General features: G+C 42.4%; 1 protein-coding gene across 2 annotated transcripts in view; it reads left to right on the top strand.

The window, feature by feature from the left end:
* The window catches only part of nlrc5 (NLR family, CARD domain containing 5), a 175336-nt gene that overhangs the window by 69888 nt on the left and 85524 nt on the right, over nucleotides 1–19924 (top strand). For both annotated transcript variants that reach the window (XM_060838192.1, XM_060838191.1), the window contains 10 exons: nucleotides 153–215; nucleotides 316–375; nucleotides 7130–7213; nucleotides 8297–8380; nucleotides 9220–9309; nucleotides 13971–14033; nucleotides 15673–15759; nucleotides 16408–16491; nucleotides 18142–18225; nucleotides 19611–19700. In XM_060838192.1, coding sequence (XP_060694175.1) covers nucleotides 153–215; nucleotides 316–375; nucleotides 7130–7213; nucleotides 8297–8380; nucleotides 9220–9309; nucleotides 13971–14033; nucleotides 15673–15759; nucleotides 16408–16491; nucleotides 18142–18225; nucleotides 19611–19700 — 789 coding nt within the window. The remainder of the gene's footprint in view (nucleotides 1–152; nucleotides 216–315; nucleotides 376–7129; nucleotides 7214–8296; nucleotides 8381–9219; nucleotides 9310–13970; nucleotides 14034–15672; nucleotides 15760–16407; nucleotides 16492–18141; nucleotides 18226–19610; nucleotides 19701–19924) is intronic.

Genomic DNA, 19924 nt, shown 5'->3' with positions numbered 1-19924 from the left:
TATCAGCTTTTGTCTATTGTTCATGCTTTCTTATAACACAGGAAATTCAAGTACTGTTCATTTTTCTGGTTAGTCTTATTCACCTGAAGCACTATAATGATTGTAAAATGACAAAATATTTAGACTAATGTGTCAATTATACTTTTATCCAGTGATGGTGGGAATGTTGCAACAATTCGATTTTTCTCCCGCTCAACCAGCAACCCAATTAACAGGTATTTCAGTTCAAATAGGAAACTTTAAAGTCTCAGTTAATTGTCACTGTCGATGGTCGTGTTCCAGAATTCCTACATTTATTTCATTTTTGCTGCACAGCTCTTTATCACCTTTGATGGAATGTGAAGGCAGCCACGAGACACTACTCAGGAAGCTAAGGTAATGGAGGATCATGTCCTGGCTTTTCCTTTTACTCTGTGTCCACAGTGCATGAAGAATCTTGTGTCGTATAAATCAACCCGTTCCAGACTGACAGTACCCAAGTGCTGGAGGACTGATTGAACTGAACTGGGACAGTGGAAGCTGACTTATACCATTCTTGGGTGATTGTGGTGGTGATAGGGAGAGAAGCTGGGACATTCTGATAGTCATAGTGGTCTGCAGCTTGCAAACAGGCCCTTTGGCCCAACTCACCATGCCTTCCAGTTTTAACAGTTTAAACTTGTCCCATTTGCCTGTATTTGGTCCATACCCCTCCATACCTGTCCTATCCATTTACCTGCCCAATGACTGGTATAGTTCAGGTGCATTGTTGGATTCAAGTGTAATTTTGGAAGCTATTCCAAAACTGTTTTTGTTTATTTTTGTTTTGTGTGGCAGCTAACTGCTGGAAACAGATCAAGTTTCATTTCTTGTTAATATCAAATAGTTGAGTGAAGAGAGCTCCCATTCCTTGCCACATAAAAGTCTCATCCCCTTTCACTGTCTGGTCAGAATTTGCAATGTGTACTCACACAGACCTGGCAACATGTGGCCATGTTATAGAACCAGGTACAAGCCAGCAGTCAGCTAACGTTAGGCAGATTCTAATAGAAAGCTTCATGAGTTCTAGCTCTCTGTGTGGTTTTCTTCACTTCCTGACACAAAACAGCTTGTCACAGGTATACAAAAATTGATCTCCAATCCTTTGGTTCATGTTCCTGATGGACAAAGCATATGAGTATTCAAAAGACTGACCCCTACTGGCCTCTCTTTCAGACAGGTCAGGCCCCTCCTCTTGCACATTGTGTTATTGAGCTCCCTTTGTCGTGTCAACCACGTTACAGAAGAAGTTTACCTTTATCCATAAAAGGAATAATTTGCATGCAAGGCTTTGTAAGCTGCTCAGTGAGATTTCAGTGTTTTTGCATATACGATTTCAGTTTCAGATTGAGTGCTGCCATGTCATTGTGAGGAGCCATTAATATTGCCAATGTCAAATGCTTGAATGTCTCATGAAATCTGATATGTTTCCACCCTCTGTGCCACTCACTTATTCAGCACTCCTTTGGTACTATTATTAGTCACTCGCTCTTCAATTGGTTAACAGGTTATTGATAGAAATCAAGAGCAGACACACTCTTCAACTGATTGGCTCAATGTCAAGTGTTATTGTCAACCTGAAAGATGCTGCAGACCCACTCCTTTTGGGTGATGTCATGTCTCTGTGCTCATGTCTCTGTCTCTCGAGTTTGTTTTGGGGATGGTAATGCCTTGAATTCCTGAGGCGTTGCTCATGGTGTGGAGTCTCCCCGGCAGAAACTGTAGCTTGTGAAATTTGCACAGCTGACCAAGCTGCCCACAAAAGACACGGCAAACATAGTCGGACCAATTATGGGCGAGTCAACTCTCAATCATTAGCGGAAAGGTGGGAAGAGTAATCATCAGTTATCAAGAGACACTTCTCCAACTCCATTTTGATTTAGCCCCCTGCCCATCTCCCCACCTCTCCATCACCTTTGGTCTGCCTTGCTGTTAAGGGGCTTTGCATGCTGATTAATCAGTTGCAAAACACGAGTGACTTACTGGTGGTGGCATTGAAAAAGTACTATGAGTGGTTTGGTGAGGGGGTGAAATCATGTTCAGATGTGTGAAAGAGCACTTCTGGATAGAAAGAAAACGTCGAGAGACATTTAGTCAGCAATGACCTGCTACTGACGCTCAGTTTGCATTGATCATTGAACTGCTCAGCTCCAGACCAGGTCTAAACATGAAGACAAAAGCAGAATTCACGAGGTGAGTTGGGAATGATTACCCATGCCATAACTTAACTAAGGGCAACGTCAAGGAGCCCAAGTAAAATTGCAGTCGAAGGAAATTGGGGAAAGGCTTTTCATGGGCTGGAATCATACCTAGCACAGAGGGAGATAGCTGTGGTTGTCAGATGAAAATCGTTTCAGCCCCAATGGTTTCTCTGAGGTATTTGAGTCAAATACACAGCTTGACATGGGATGTTGTGGCAGCTGAGGAGCTAGCTGTTGTTCACTAGAATGTAATGTTGATATGTAGCTCCTGTTAGTGTTTGCTGTGGTGAACTCCACAATCTGTTTACTGTAAACGGGGGAAGCTGTTTGCCCTGCGTGTACAAACGTGTGAGTGATTCCATTAGCTTTGTGGAGGACAGCTAGCTTTAATTATGTCTGTAAGAGGAGGAGTCCGTGTAAATGGAACCTGTTACCTGTCCCCTTTTCCACACTTCCTTTACCCTGGATTTCCGACATGACCCACTTCTCTCCATCATCTTTAACAAGGAACTGTTGCTGCAGCAACTACCAGACCCAAACTTGAGCTTGAGTTCCCCTGATGACTTCGCCAGTGGCAGCTCAGGAATGATTGCCAACTCCATCTGGAATTATTCCTGGAAATTTCCTCACTTTACCTCCAGCTTCCATCCAATTCAATCCAGCAGTCTACCTGCAAACTTAATAATTTAATCCCTGTTGATTTTTCTTTTATTTGCAGCAGTTTCTGGGGGACTAATGTTCAGTTACACGTATGTGTAAGCCTGTGCAGGAGTAGTTAGTGGTCTTTTGCTCCACAAATAACCCAACATGCATTGCAATTAGCGAAGTACGAGGATTCTGTTGGGGTGATGAGAGTCAAGTGTAACTAGAAGTCTTTCTGTATGTAAATTTGCTTATAGATTGGCTCTGGTGACGTACAAAGGAAGTGAAAGTCTGCCTGAAAGTTTGTAGATAATCATAAAGTGGTAGAGGGCAGCTGTAACGTCGTGTGGGCGAATATTGTGATGGATTAGCTTTTTCCCCTGAGCCAGCTGGCAGTGGGTGGAGCAGTGTTGTGACCTCCCGCAAGGTCGTGTTGGTATGGTGCCAGCTGGGCAAGAAGCTTCTAACTGAACAAATATTTTCTCTTTACTCTCGATGAGGGGACTTTCCAGCAATGAGTGATTTTGTGTTTCTTATCAAATGCGTTGCTATTCACAGGAGCAAGCGAGTATCAACTGAGTCATTGCCGAAACCACAGACACAGGTCTTCCCCTGTTGTCATGTGTGTAAGCAAGTAAACACCCAAACTCTGAGCATCAACTTAGGGCAACAAACTGTGACAGGACACAGTATGATGGGGTGTGCTGCCAACTGTGGATCACACCCTAGTGCGTGAAAGCATTATTTCCAGAGAGCAAGTTAGAAATAAGATATTGGGTGCTTTTTATCAGGAGTTAGGCACGTTGTCCGTGGGTGGTGTCACCATGATCGTCTTCAGGTGAGGAGGTATTTAGACTGAACTTTTCCCTTTTGAGAGTCCAGAATATACACAGCTTCCTGCACAACAAAGGTTGGGGGCAATGAAAACAGAGAGAAACTCAACAGGTCTGACAGCATCTGCTGAGAGAGTAACAGAGTTAACTTTTCGGGTCCAGTGAGGTAATATTTATTCAGGTGTCTCGAGATTTGATTCCCAAGAGTGTCGCATGAGCTGCTGGAGCAGTGAGAGCGGTGAATTGTTACATGAATGTTCCTGTCACTAAATATAAGGTGGGGTAATGCATCGGGGTTTAGAGTGAGATAGCTAAGCAGAGCATGGGCAGAACTTTCCCAGTCCCCGAATGATGTGGGTCATGACAGCAAGTTGGAAAAATCATGTGAGATCGCATCTTGAGGTTGAGAACAAAAGAGACCCATTTATCATGACGGTGTAGAATGGTGAGATGAGATTCTATCTAGTGAGCTGCGAGAGACCTGCTTGTACCTATTAATGGCCTCATGTCACCTCATTGAAGGCAGAAACCCCTCCACCCCACCCCGATAGAATCTAGGAGGCCACAATCACCGACATGAAAAAGATAGCAGCTACCTGGTGACTCCCACTCACCACATGCTCCTCCTGACCTCCACCAGTCACCAACGTCTCAAGGTATGCTCCATGACCAGTGATCACACAGCTCCCAGCCAGCAGGACCTCTCGGTTCCTGCTCAGCAAAGCAGGGTGCCAATTCCTATCCGTGCCCTGGTCAGTGGCTGGCTGTAGACTGCCAACATTTGTCTGGGCGCATGGCTGGTCTTTAAAGGTGGCATTGGTGCCAGGAATCCTGGGAAGTCCCAACAGTAGCCATCATTTCCGTCTGTGCCAAGAAGGAAAGTGGGGTGCTGGGGGCTAATGAGGCACATTTAGGACAATCATGTCAGAAAACTCATTCTGGCCTAGTCGACATTCAATGGATTTCTCATCACATTCAGCCCCATGAGCTGAATGACATCCATTACAGCTTCATAACATGGCTGAGCTGTTTGGGCCTTCAGTGTGAGATCCTACAAAGACAAAGGAAACCTCTTGTAGAATGCCACCCACTCTGCTCATTCAGCTGACCAATGAATCCTCTGTAATATTCAACATTACTCAGGGTGAAGCAAGAGATAAAATGTGTGTGAATCTCAAAGGCACTTAAGGAGCAGATTAAAAATTAGGATTGGGGGTTAAGCCCAGAGCTTCTGAATCAGAAGCAGGGATACCCCCCCATATCACAAGACCTCCATTTATCTGTTTCTTTTGGAGAGGTGTAAATAAAGTTAACTCAATACACTGGCTACACATAGAGTCATAGAGATGTACAGCATGGAAACAGACCCTTCAGTCCAACACGTCCATGCCGACCAGATATCCGACTCCAATCTAGCACCCGGACCATATCCCTCCAAGACCCTCCTATTCATATACCCATCCAGATGCCTTTTAAATGTTGTAATTGTACCAGCCTCTACCACTTCCTCTGGTAGCTCATTCCACACATGCACCATCCTCTGCATGAAAACGTTGCCCCTTACATCGCTTTTGTATCTTTCCCCTCTCACCCTAAACCTATGCCCTCTAGTTCTGGACTCCCCACCCCCGGGGAAAGATCTTGTCTATTTATCCTATCCATGCCCTTCATGATTTTATAAATTTCCATGAGGTCACCCTTTCACCCTCCAACACTACAGGGAAAACAGCCCCAGCCTGTTCAGCCTCTCCCTGTAGCTCAAATCCTCCAAACCTGGCAACATTCTTGTAAATTTTTTCTGAACCCTTTCAAGTTTCACAACATCTTTCCAATAGGAAGGAAACCAGAATTGCACATAATCTTCCAGCAGCGGATTAACCAATGTCCTCTACAGCCGCAACATGACCTCCCAACCCCTGTACTCAATACTCTGACCAATAAAGGAAAGCATACCAAACGCCTTCTTCACTATCCCATCTCCCGCGAATCTACTTTCAAGGAGCTATGAACCTGCACTCCAAGGTCTCTTTGTTCAGCAACACTCCCTAGGACCTTACCATTAAGTGTATAAGTCCTGCTAAGATTTGCTTTTCCAAAATGCAGCACCTTGCATTTATCTGAATTAAACTCCATCTGCCACTTCTCAGCCCATTGGCCATCTGATCAAGATCCTGTTGTAACTGAGGTGACCTTCTTCGCTGTCCACTACACCTCCAATTTTGGTGTCATCTGCAAAAATTTACTAACTATTCCTCTTAGGCTCGCATCCAAATCATTGATATAAATGACGCAAAGTAGTGTACCTAGCACTGATCCTTGTGATTTTCCCAGTTAAATACACAAGCCTGCTTGTCAATCATTGCACAGTAAATGCAGCGTGATGCCAAGCTGTAACAAGAAATTTGTGCAGAATGTTAGGTCCCAGCTTTTCTTTAGTTTCTGTATTGATTGTTTGGCCTCACTGTATAATGTACCAGTTCTCTGCATCGGGAAATATGAGGGAAAATATTTATGGCCTTAACCTGGTTGTTGTACTATCAACCTGAACCTGGCAACAGGAGGGAGGCCACTCTTTAGACAAAGAGCAAACTTTCATTAATATTGTGCCTTTTTATGACCTCCTGAGGAGTCAAAGCACTTTCTCACCAATGAAATGTAACTTTAAGTGTCTATCCAACTGTTGTTATGTAGGAAATGGTGGACTAAATTTGTGTACAGTAAGATCCCCCAAACAGCTTTACAATAATGTGGGTTACAAGGTCAACATTTGTCAGGATAGTGGGAAGAATACCCTGTCCTTCTTTGGAATAGTGCTGTAGGATCTTTTGTGTCCTCCTCAGGGGTTTGGAGTATCCTTGGTTTGACATCTCATCCAGCAGTCCATCACTCCCCCAGTACTATAGAACATAGAAAAATACAGCGCAGTACAGGCCCCTCGGCCCTCAATGTTGCGCCAATCCAAGCCCACCTAACCTACACTAGCCCACTATCCTCCATTTGTCTATCCAATGCCCGTTTAAATGCCCATAATGAGGGAGAGTCCACCACTGTTACTGACATTCCATGAACTCATGACTCGCTGAGTAAAGAATCGACCCCTAACATCAGTCCTATACCTACCACCCCTTAATTTAAAGCTATGCCCCCTCGTAATATCTGACTCCATACGTGGAAAAAGGTTCTCATGGTCAACCCTATCTAAACCACCATAGTGGAGCGCTGGTTGAGATTAAGTGCTCTGAGCTCTGGACTGGCCTTGAACTCATATGATTCTGATTCAGAGGTGACAGTAGTACCAGCTCAAACATGGGGAAACCTCAAGACTTTGGAAGTGGGGTAGTGATGGCAGGGAAAGGGTAGTGCAACTGTGTTAAAAGGTTTGTTGGATCATTAAATTGCTAACACTTGTCTTTATCAGGTATCTTTCTTTTCCAGCCTTGTGAGCTGCAGATTAGCAGCACAGCATGTACATGCCCTCGGTGAAATCCTACAGCGTTGCCCCTTGCTGGAATGTCTGGAGTAAGTCCAATAACTTCATGGTAATGTCTTAAGATAGAAACAACATCCCTGCTGTGGGAATCAGGCTAAATGAATGAGTGTCACAGCTGATCAATGAGGATCTGGTGGGTATGGGGATGGTGATCGTTGTTTGAGGGGGTGGGTGTGTTGTGTTTGCGTGGAGAATAGGGACTATGTCATGGCCTGGATTTTTCTGATGGTCAGGCAGGTGTTACTCCAATGGAGGGACCCCGCAGAATCCCCACTGTTGTGCACCATGAAGAATTTCCCGGGGTACTTAAAGTTTCCCCTGCACCTGGAGACTTTGGAGAGTTCAGATGAAATTAAGTAATTCCTCAAGTATAGTTAGACTAATTAATATGTAATCTAACGCCCATGTAAATATTCAACTGGTCTTGTAATTACCTCAATCCTCCCCAACTACAGCTACCCTAGACCGCTCACAGCATCAGACTTTGACCAGATGCCACCACCCTCGCCCTTATCTCCATCTCTACCCTAAAACTTCTCCAGACATAATTTCTAATTTAAATAGGTGAACCTTTTATTTCACTCTATCTCACACGCACACACAGCCAGATGCACATAGGGCACAAACATGCACATGCACACACACGCAACCGCACGTGTGCACACACACACACACACATAAAGCACGAACATTGACATGCACATGCGCACGCGCGCGCACACACACACACACACACACACACAGCACACACTCTTTCTCTTGGCTGTGGTTATACAGGTTACACTGGACCCTCTTTATTTCATATGCAACAGTAGGTCTCACTTTGCAGTAACATGACCATTTCCTGTCAGTAATGATGTGTCCCTGTGACAAGTGAAGATAAACCTGGAAACCAAATCCATTGAAACTTGTTGACCTCTACCACGACAATGGATCTAGGTAAAGACACAGCTGATTGATAAGCTACTGACTTCAATTGGCTGTTATTGTCCAAAATCTTTCACCCGGGTTTGACACCAAACTTCCTCTAAATCTGTTGCAGCTAGTGCAGACTCTTAGCTCGAATGTCTTTGCTAGCAGGGGTTTCAATCCTTCCTGTGTTTTCTCTTCAGCTTGTCTGGCAATGAACTGAAAGACCATGGGCTAAGAAGACTTGTTGATATCCTCCAAGATTGTCATATTTTCAAACTGATTAAGTAAGTCTTTGGATCCTTAATAACAGCAAAATGTGCAAGTAACTCCCCGAGTATTCAGCAGGAACAGTGAGCCCATTGTTTGATTAGATTAGATTACTTACAGTGTGGAAACAGGCCCTTCGGCCCAACAAGTCCACACCGACCCGCCGAAGCGCAACCCACCCATACCCCTACATATACCCCTTACCTAACACTATGGGCAATTTAGCATGGCCAATTCACCTGACCCGCACATCTTTGGACTGTGGGAGGAAACCGGAGCACCCGGAGGAAACCCACGCAGACACGGGGAGAACGTGCAAACTCCACACAGTCAGTCGCCTGAGGCGGGATTTGAACCCAGGTTCCTGGCGCTGTGAGGCAGCAGTGCTAACCACTGTGCCACCGTGCCACCCTCGATATTGAATCGTAGATCAAGCTTGAATTACAGAGATGTCTGCTGCAGTTTCTTTTTAGGATAGTTATAAATTCAAAGACACTGATCGGTAAGGGACTCCTTAACCATCTGAAATTCAGTCCTAAACATTAAAAAAAACTATCTGTGCCACATTGTACTAATGTGGTCCCTACTAGAGAACAGCAAGGGGACTAGTACATGAGCGTTGTTCAGTTAGCTGCAACAGTAAAGTATGAGGTAAGAGTATGCTATTTCAACTTTAACGGTGTCATTCCCATTCAGTCTAGATGGTTTAGGTGCCCAATGTACATTAACACTGACCATGGTTTGCTGTAATTCAACTAGAATTTGCTATACTCAGTGATATATCCTGAGAAATGCAATGTGTTTGTGTATCTGTTGTTTGTGTTCCTGCAAGCTTTCTAATAATTCTTTTTCTCAGCCTCAGCAACAACAGCATCTCAGAAGATGGGGTTCTTTGCTTGGCCTCAGTACTGAAGAAATGCCCCTGGATGTCTGCGGTCGAAGTGAGGTAAACAAAAACAAATTAAAGCCCTTGCTAAAGGGGTTAGTAAGGTATGGATGCAATTCACAAAGTGAAGCTCAGAGTCGTTGTGGCCTTCCAAGCTGACATTAATAAGGATGATATCCCATTCAGTCAGTCGGCTATTACAGAATGGAGAAGGATAAATCAATTGTCTCCAGAATGTGCCCTCCATCCGAAGAAAGTTTCATCCTGAGGGTACCAATTAGAAGGCTTGTACTGTATTAGTATATCTCCAAATGGAAATGTGAAGTTTGTTAAGATATCTTTGTTTTGTTTTAAGATATTTTCAAAATTGTGATCTGGAATTTAGATAAACAATATCCTTCTTATATACTTGGGCACTTCCTACCGAGCCCTCTCATGTGGATCAGTATCACCTGTAAGTGAAACATCTGAACCATCTGTCCCTCTCGACCATACTGAGAATTGGTCATGGAAGCCTGCAGAGAAGTGAGTTTTCACACCAGAAAGGGTATAAAGTTGCTCCCAAAGAAAGGAATGGCAACGTTCTGCTTCTTTTTTCTGTGCTAATCTAGAGAGCATAAACTCAGATCTCACCATGACAATTAAACTGTGTAAAACTTCTGGAACTAAAATACTGATCTCAATGCATGACGACATATCTGTTGGATTATGGTCAACCCCAAACTGGTTCGCAAATGTCCTTTAGGGAAGCAAATCTGCCATTCCTGCCCCACCTAAACTACATGCGGCTTCAATCCAACACCACGGTGATTATCTCTTGAGGACTCTGTGGAGAAACCTGGAAACTCTGCACTGACCCACTACAAGGCACTAGCAAGCAGAAGACCCATTATTACCTTCTCAGGACAACTAGAGTGGGATGATAAATGCTGGTGTATTCCAAGATTTCCTTTTGTAATTATGAACTGTTGGGAGCTGTTTAAATATTTATGGAGAAAGGTGCTGAAAGGCCGACTGTGGCCACTGCTGTGGCAATGTTGACAGTGCCCTGTTCTTCCTTCTTTACTTTATTCCCTTAATCTAACTTCCCTGCCCCACCTCCATTGATTGGGATGATTTGTGCAGGACGCACTGCTACTTATAGCAATGCTGCCCACTGCCCATTCCTCATAATGACCCAGGATAATGTGACCATCCCATCACGGAGATTGTTTCCTCTCAGTATGTTCTAGTGTGCTCCTGGTATGTAGTTTGTGAGTCTCTGGGAGCATCTCAAGGACTGGAGGTTAGGATACTTGATATAGTGGAGGTGGCACTGAAAGTTAGTAAGCAGTGCCAGTTTCATTGTAACATATTAAGGAATAAGATCCTGTTCAGACATCATCTAATTGGGTTTCAAGTCCAAGCCATTGATAGTGTTGTAGTCTTGTTCCGAAAGATACAGCTTGTTTGGGTGCGTGAACAGGGCTCAGACTTCAGCAGCGTCTAATTTGTGGAGTCAGCATCCAGTGTTGAGTTTTATAGTTACTGGGGATTGAGTTTTATTAGTAGCAATGCTGCAAGGAAATGCATAGAAGGCAAGCTGAGCCTTTTCAGCACCCACAATTAAATCAGCACTGCTTCCAGCAGTCAACACAAAGCTGAATTCCTGGTAGTCTTGTCTTTTCCTCTTCTCCCATGCCGCACCACGTGCCAAGTCAATTGCCATGACAGTCTACCATATTTATTGCTACTTTAAGGATATTAAAGAGAGTAGATTATGGGTAGATCACATCAAACTATTGTATCTTAAACAGAACACCAGGGCATGGCCTGTGCTTGAAGGGAGAGCACATGTTAAATTATTTGCTGGAAACACTTCAGGAACAGTCATGCTGGAAGCTTTCATTTTCTGGAGATACATTTCAGAAAACGTCATTTGGAAATAAATTCATGATTTGCAGGTGCTGATGTTGGACTGGAGTGTATAACGTTAAAAATCACACAACACCAGGTTATAGTCCCACAGGTTTAACTGGAAGCACCAGCTTTCGGAGCGCTGCTCCTTCATCAGGTGGTTGTGGCGTATAAGATTATAAGACACAGAATTTATAGCAAACGTTTACAGTGTGAAATTATAATTTGAAAAAGACCTGGATTGTTTAAGTCTCTCATCTTTTAGAATTACCATGTTGGTTTCAGTTCTTTCAAATGTAAATCCAAGAACATTTTTTTAAGGTTACATTCTAAAGTGGACTTTAACAGTAAGTGCTATGTTGGCCTGGATAATGCATTGAAATTCACCGTGTGTGTTTTGTGTGTGTGTATGTAGGTGTGTATGTTTGAGCATATGAGAGTGTGTGTGTGTGTGTGTGTGTGTGTGTGTGTGTGTGTGTGTGTGTGTGTGTGTGTGTGTGTGTGTGTGTGTGGTCACCTATTGTGTGACATGAACCCAAGGTTCCAGTTGAGGCCATCCCCATGGGGACCGAACTTGGCTATCAACCTCTGCTCAGTCACTTTGTGTTGTTGCCTGCCCTGAAACCCTCCTTTGAGGACGGTCACCCAAAGGTCTGAGTTGAATGTCCCAGACCGCTGAAGTGTTTCCGACTGGGAGGGGACACTCCTGTCTGTTGATTGTTGTGCGGTGTCCGTTTATCTGTTGCCGTAGCCTCTGGTCGGTCTCACTAATGTACCATACTTCAGGGCATCCTTGCCTGCAGCGTATGAGATAGACAACATTTGGCTGAGTCGCATGAGTACCTGCCACATTCTTGGTGGAAGGTGTCCCCACGCATAATGGTGGTAATCCATGTTCATACTCTGACACGCTTTGCAGCATCTGTCATGAAAGGGTTGTATGGTGTTGTCCTGAAAACTGGGCAGTTTGCTATGAACAATGATTTGTTTGAGGTTTGGTGGTTGTTCAAAGGTGAGCAGTGGAGATGTGGGGAAGGTGTTGACGGGGTGCTCATCCTCAGTAATAATGTGTTGCAGACTGTGAACAACATCTCCCCCCCCCCCACACACACACACACACACACATATATATGTTTGTGGGGTGAATTTGTACTTGCAGAATTACATTTTATTTTGCTCAAAAACTGCGTGAATCTATATAAGGTTCTGTAAATCCTTTTTATAGAAACAGAATCAGTCTGAACATTGGGGCACAGACAGCCTCACACAGGGCACCTCAAACCTTCAATACATTATCTGGGCGAACATGGCATCTATTATTAAAGTTCACTTGAGAATGTAACTTCAAAAAAATTCTGGGATAAAAATGAAAGAACTGAAACCAATGTGGTCATTCTAAAAGATGAAAGGTTTAATAAACAATCCAGGTCTTTTTCAATATATAATATCAGTGACCTCATACTGTAAACTTCTGCTATAAATTCTGTGTCTTACGATCTTATACTCCACAACCACCTGATGAAGGAGCAACGCTCCAAAAGCTAATGCTTCCAAATAAACCTGTTTGGTGTTGTGTGCTTTTTAACTTTGGAAATAAATTGCAAGAGTAATTTAAGACACGATGTCCAGGTGTAGCATGTTTGGGAGCAAGACGTGATTTTGAACCCATCCTATCCATAGGTTTCCACATGAAGTATTTTCCTCACCTCATGTCTGGCTTGGAGTAGATTCGTTGTTAGAGACTGATTGCTGTGAGTTATCAACAATTCCATTACCATTGCATGGTACGACCAAGAGGGTACAAAGTGAACTTGATTAGCCTTGTTTTTAAGTTGTCCAATGTGAGAAACAGAACTCACTCCAATCAGCCTGACACAAAGCCTTGGAAACAAGAACAATTTATTCCAGTGTTGCAAGTACCGGACGCTTCTGCAATCAAGCAGAACTGCGTGCCAAAACAGAGCCTGTTAGCTTTCTTATTCAGTTTACAAATTGCGGAATCACACCTCCCTTTTCCCATCCTATCATAAGCCGATTACCTCACTTGTTAGTTATATTCTTATCTGGCCATCCTGCTGTCCGTGTCTCTTTTCTTTGTTCCTTGTTTGTTACAGCTTGTTCTTTTATCCAGTTTCTCTTATCATATTATAAGCTTTATTGTGAAATGCCCTTGCTGCTTCCTTTTGTGGTCAACTACAACACTTTAAGTTATTTCCTAGCTTAAAACTATTTTCTTTAAAAGACCCTCTGTATTCATTAAAGTCTTAGCCTTAAGTATGCTACATGCTTAAAGAATTCCGCGACCGTTTGTATAATGTTCCCCTTCCCTTCCCCCCCACTACACCCCCTCCCCCACCTGCAAAAACAACATTTCTAATCTCCCACATCCTACGTTCATAAATTAGCTAATGGAACTTTGTATTTTGTTTTTGGCCTGGGTGGCTGAATGTTATGCCATTGAGTTTACTAGCCTGCTGGGCCATTGCGTATTGAATTTGTTAGTTGTTAAGAACACACAATTATTAACTCTATGGGATGACCTAATCTCAGTCATACAGCCAAGCACCAAACTTTGTTTTTTGCTATGATAAGACTCTTGCTACTCGTCCAAATTATCTATCCGAACATTGCACTCTTTAACAAAACTGTAGTATTAAGATTAAAGCCATATGAAGGAGGAGCCATATGAGTAGGATGTGCCACCACCTACATTATTGGCTTATTTTGACAAGGGTATTGGTTTCATGGACCTTCATGATTGAAGGTGAACTACATGCATAGGAGCATTTAACTTCACTGTTGTATTTGTATTTTCCTTTCTACAGCCTGAAACACAACCAGACAGTGTTACTTAAATTTTCAGAACAAAACAAGGACACTGAAGTGAGGTGAGAAATTCTGTACAAAATAAAACTCATTTAAATCAATCTTCTTCAAACCCTTCTCCTGAATGGTAAAAAGTAATGTTGTCCTGGTCCTAATAGGGCTGCATCCCCGTTTGGGAGAGATGACTGGTGGTGGTTTAACCTGAGGGTCACCTTGCCTCAGATGAGGGTCAAAGTTGAGAAGGAGAGTCCTTCATGGTAACCTCAGCTGGAGTGGGAATTGAACCCATGCAGTTGGCATCAGTGTGCATCACAAATCAGCTGTTCAGCCAACTAACCCCTTTCTCAGAACAGGGTATTCCAGAATCCCAACTGCTGAACTTTTGCTTTCAGGTCACTGATATTTGGCAGTGGAAATTTGGATTTTCTGAGAATTATACTGCTGTTTTAGGATCTGTTTTCTATCAGCTTCTGGTGATTGACGGAAACAAAATTCTTCCTGTTTGACAGGATTGCATTGGTATTTCCTGATATTCAAAATCACTGATTTGGCCTAATTTTCCATGAAAGCCACAGGCTGGTAGCTTTAATGATTCATTGTTAAGTTACCTTTCCAAATAACTTACTGGTTTGTGATGACTCATTGTTTTAGTTTGATGGTTCAGTTTGGTTTCATTTCATTTTGTCTCATTATAGTTCAGTTCAATAAATTAAATATGGTCTATGTTGTTAATTGCACTAGAACTCACAAAATCTTATGTTTGAATTCAAGTTGTTTAAGGTTACATTTGAACAATCAATGGACAGTTTGATGCTTGCATTATAACAATTTTCTGACGAAACAGCGATGAATTCTCCCCGTGTCTGCGTGGGTTTCCTCCGGGTGCTCCGGTTTCCTCCCACAGTCCAAAGATGTGCGGGTTAGGTGAATTGGCCATGCTAAATTGCCCGTAGTGTTAGGCAAGGGGTAAATGGGTAGGTTGCGCTTCGGCGGGTCCGTGTGGACTTGTTGGGCCGAAGGGCCTGTTTCCACACTGTAAGTAATCTAATCTAATTCATTGAGTGAAGATTTGGAAGCTGGCAAGTTTCCTGATTTGGAAAATAAATTCACTGGGAATTTCCTTAGGCTTGTGGTGTCAGGAAGGGGGCGCAGTGGTGGGAGGTGAAGGGTGTGGTATGCAGTCTTTGAACCCAAAATCCTGGATATACACGTGAAGTGGTGGGGGGCTGGTACAATTCCAACATTTAAAAGGCATCTGGAGGGGTACATGAATAGGAAGGGTTTAGAGAGATACGGGCCAAATACTGGCAAATGATCTAGATTGATTTAGGATATCTAGTTGGCATGGACAAGTTGGACCAAAGGGACTGTTTCCATACTGTATGACTCTTGAATGCTATTTCCACTATTGACAATGACCAATCTGGCAGAATTCTGTTGGAATCTCTCAGGTGTTGTGCTTTCCCAGTTAGTGAGTGGAATGGTTTCAGCCTTTCTTTCCATCCCAAGTAGGAAAAACTAATCTATAAAAGTCCAAGTGCAGTAAAATGATCAGGCCTAATATCAAATCCCAGCATTACTTTGTCGCTTTTGAGTTGGGGTTTATTGCTATTAATAATAGCCATTCTATGCTAAGTCCTTTCAAATATAAAAAAGGGCTAATGTTACAATGACTGGACAGTCCATTTGTGTTTTTTACAGAGATGAACTGAATCCCCAGCCGATGGTGTTTAAATTGAGTGGCACTGGAGATTCAAAGATCGTGCCTGCGCCACTGAAGAAACTAAGGTAGTTCACTTGAAGACATCAATGAATGCCTCAGCAAAAAAGGAACATAGATAAGTGTCCAACAAAGCTTTCTCCTATTCTCAGGATTCCCCACAGCATTTCACATCACAGTTTTAGTGCAGGCAACACAATTAATGTTCTACATTCTGCCCACGTCACTGCGATCAAAAGGCAGTACTTAAAACCATAAAAGCATTAAAGGGGTATGAAAAACCTTCATAATTTGTCATATGTAGCACACCATATAGTGTTCATACAACCTAACAAATCAAACATATCTTTCAGGTCGTAGATTCCCAATTCTTTTCTTAGTAGATGTGATGCCTGCAACTAAAATTAATTTGAAGAGTCTTCAATTAGTAAAATTTGGATTCCCCAAAGAAAGCTTGAGGCCAGGCATTCCAACAAGTGAGACAATGTCAAATCGAGAATGGAGTGGTAGATTTCCTCTCACAGATCCAAACAGTTGTGCATCATTGTGCTGTTGTGTCGTATCACCACTCACACTTTGCATGTCTGAGTGTCAGAAAGTATTCCGAGGTAACAAGCCCTTGCACTGAGTTGCTCAGATCTGCAAACCATTGAGTGATCATTGTCCTTCCTGTGCTGATCCATTTAAATAATCTTATCTTGAACTTTTTTTTTCAGTCTGACCAACTGCTGCTTTCAACTGAAGCATTTGGAAGAATTGGGCTCTTCACTAGAGAACTGCAATGATCTAGCAGAGTTGGAGTGAGTGATGGCGAAAGAGTTTTATTCACCATTTAAATAACATTGCTCTTGTTCCCTTGTGTTAGTTGTCTTTGCAGCTTCATGTGTCGAAATAATGTTATCAATCCTTATGCAATATTGCTCCTTCAAGTTGCAATAAATGCTTTTAGATCACAACAGCTCAATCATATTTGATCACAAAGATAAAAATTGTATTTTGTTTTAAGTTGCTAGTGTAATAACCCATGCCTGCACATCCCATTGCCCTGAATATGCTTGTTCTTAATGCTTCCACATGCTGTAGTAGATTCTCAACATAGACATTAATCCATCCTGTAGGGACATGATGTTAGGCATCGTTCTGGCACAGTTACATTTGCACTTCGCACAGACTGAAATAAACAGATGTATTATAAAGCCATTAACACTTATGAAAATGCAAGACCTTAATGTTGAGCAATGTCACTTTTGCCACAACAGTCATAGTCATAGAGTCATAGTGATATACAGCACGGAAACAACCCTTTGGTCCAATTTATCCATGCCAACCAGATATCTTAAATTAATCTAGTCCCATTTGAAAGCACTTGGTCTATATCCCTCTAAAACCCTTCTGATTCATATACTTAGCCAGATGCCTTTTAATCTGGGAGATGGGGAGTCTCAAGCAAAAATGCAGTTGTACTGTGAAAGCATTTCTGTTTGGAGAATGAGGAAGAGGCCCTCCACATAATCAAATCATTTTCTTTGTGAGGCCACTTTTCTGGGCACCATACAGGGGCCTTAGGCCACCTGACAGCTGTCCGCTCTGCAGCTTACTCTTGCTTGTTTGGGGCAATTATGTGATATCCGAAAATTAAAATCATCTTGGCGTGACCCTTAGGCTAACAAGAGTGTTTGCTAATTGACCATGTCCACTTATCTTCCCTATAAACAATTCCTGCCCTGGCTTGGAATGGAAGCCATCATCTGTGTGGAGATCGCCGCTGTAAGAATTTTCATTTGCCCAGTCTCCATTTTGTGGCTGACACTTGGAGAAGACTTGGCTTCATGCCCATGTGGTGGTTTGCTCAAGATGAGGCACATTCCCCAACCTGTGTGAAGTGGCAGTCAGAGTTTGTGTATCACAGGTGTGGGCTAGCACAGATTCAATAGCCTGATTCTCCATGCTAGTTGCTACTCTTGAAATGACAGTGAATATCAGCCTCCATTACCTGAGGTACTCTCACTTGGGAGAAGAAATTACAGGTAGATGTGAAAGTCTTTTTTCCCGAGGGTGGGGGAATTCCAAACTGTTTTTAAAGTGAGAGGAGAAAGTTTTAAAAGGGATATGAGAGGCAAATATTTTACACACAGTGTGTTTTATGTATAGAATGAACTTGCAGAGGGAGTGGTAGATGCTGGTACAGTTACAACATTTAAAAGACATTTGGATCAGTACATGAATAGAAAAGGTTTGGAGGAATATGGACCAAACGCAGGCAAGTGGGACTAGTTTAGTTTGGAAACATGGTCGGTGTGGAATGTTTGGACTGAAGGGTCTGTTTCCATACTGTATGATTCTGACAGTGTAAGCTGGGGAGTGAGACTCACTGGACTGGTTGAGAGGCCTCTGTTGTGTACTTCACTAAACTTCTACATTCTCTGCTCACTACTAATTTCTGTTTGCAGCTTATCAAATAATGCACTTGGAGATGGAGGAATTGAAATGTTTGTCAAGCTCTTACCAAAGCTGCAGGTTTCAAGACTAATCAAGTAAGATCATCTGAAAATCTAATTGATGTCCATGTGAGAGAAAACAGAAACTGCTACTTCCATTCAGTGGCATTTTATTTAGACTTCCAGTAATATGTTTCATAGAATATATGGATTCAGCTGCAGTCAAAATCTAAGCATAGCATGAGTTGGGATATATTAGTACTCCTGGCACAAATATAAAAGCTAGATTTCACTACGTTTTACTAATGAAACATAGTAAAACACTATGTGTGTTTCTGAAAGTTGCGTTTTATGTTTGCTTTATCCATGTATTTGAGAACATTTGCTTCCATGTCCCAGGAACAGGAAATAGCATGGATCTTGTTTGATTTACAAAGTACAGTTTGTGGGTTTACAAAGTTAAAAATCACACAGCACCAGGTTGTAGTCCAACAGGTTTATTTGGAAGCCCTAGCTTTCACAGCGCTGCTCCTTCATCAGGTGGTAGTAGAGAACCACAACCACCTGATGAAGGAGTAGCACTCTAAAAGCTAGGGCTTCCAAATAAACCTGTTGGATTATAACCTGGTGTTGTGTGATTTATAACTTTGTACACCCCAGTCCAACACTGGCATGTCCAAATCTGTTTACGGGTTGCCATTGATGAGGGTTGTGAAATAAATTCCCATTAGCAGTGGTCCATAAAATATAACTTTTATCTTCATATTGTCTTCTAACACAATCACAAAGGGTTTATCTCCCTTCACACTGACTACAAATTGAGCTAACATGAAAGCACCACCTTAGAGCTGGAATACATTGGTTTGCAGCCTAAATGTTTTAATGTTCTTCTGAATGGACACAATCCTGGATATGTTTGCATTGTAGCTACAACCATTATATCTGAAAGAGTTGAAAATACAAGAATGACATCACTGCAACAGACCAGCTTGGTGGAAAGCAAAATCTCTGACGTGCCTCTTTCCATGCCAGCTGAATGGCTGCAAAGATCTTCATCCTAGATAATAGGCGATTAAATCTTTAATTAGCAAACAAACCTCTGATACACTTCCTTAACCTGCATCACTAGGTCTATCAAGGGTAAACTGATGACCAATGGAGAACTATATTGGCACCAGAGAGAGGTTGCAAAATAAATGGGATTACAAACAATTGTTTATAGCAAGGTCTGTGATTAGAGAAGAGGAAAGAGGAGATCAAACAGTAAATTTATCTTTCAGCCTTTATTCTTTCAGTATAAGTTTCAAGATTTTGGCCTCCTTGGAATGAATTGACTTTCAGTTTTAAAACAACTGGATTAAAATGTGTGTGAAGGGATTTATACTTAGTACCATTGATGGTTTAAACTGGTTGGTAACCAAAGCAAGTACATCTACAACATGAACCCCGACATCCAAAGTAATATTCAATGTTCTCTGCAGCATCAGCAATAATTTCATCTCGTTGGCTGGAGTTCTGTGCTTGGCTGGGTGTCTGAACCGTGTCAGAAACATAACGGAGGTGGAAGTGAGGTGAGTTGTGCAGGTTTTTTAAAAGGCTGGCATTTGATTTCAATTCACTCAGAAAACAAATCTGTATTTTCCAACTTCAGTGTCTGTGTAGGTTGTGTAGGACAACTCCATTGTCTGGTGGTGAAGCTACAATTGTTAAGCAGCAGTAAGATGTTCTCAAAGAGGAACTTCAAAAAACATGTTAACTTTAACACATAAAGGAACAAAAAGAACACTGATGGAGC

This window comes from Hemiscyllium ocellatum, chromosome 17 (genome assembly GCF_020745735.1).
Source record: "Hemiscyllium ocellatum isolate sHemOce1 chromosome 17, sHemOce1.pat.X.cur, whole genome shotgun sequence".
In the NCBI taxonomy this organism is placed as follows: domain Eukaryota; kingdom Metazoa; phylum Chordata; class Chondrichthyes; order Orectolobiformes; family Hemiscylliidae; genus Hemiscyllium; species Hemiscyllium ocellatum.
This window is presented reverse-complemented; position numbering and strand designations above follow the sequence as displayed.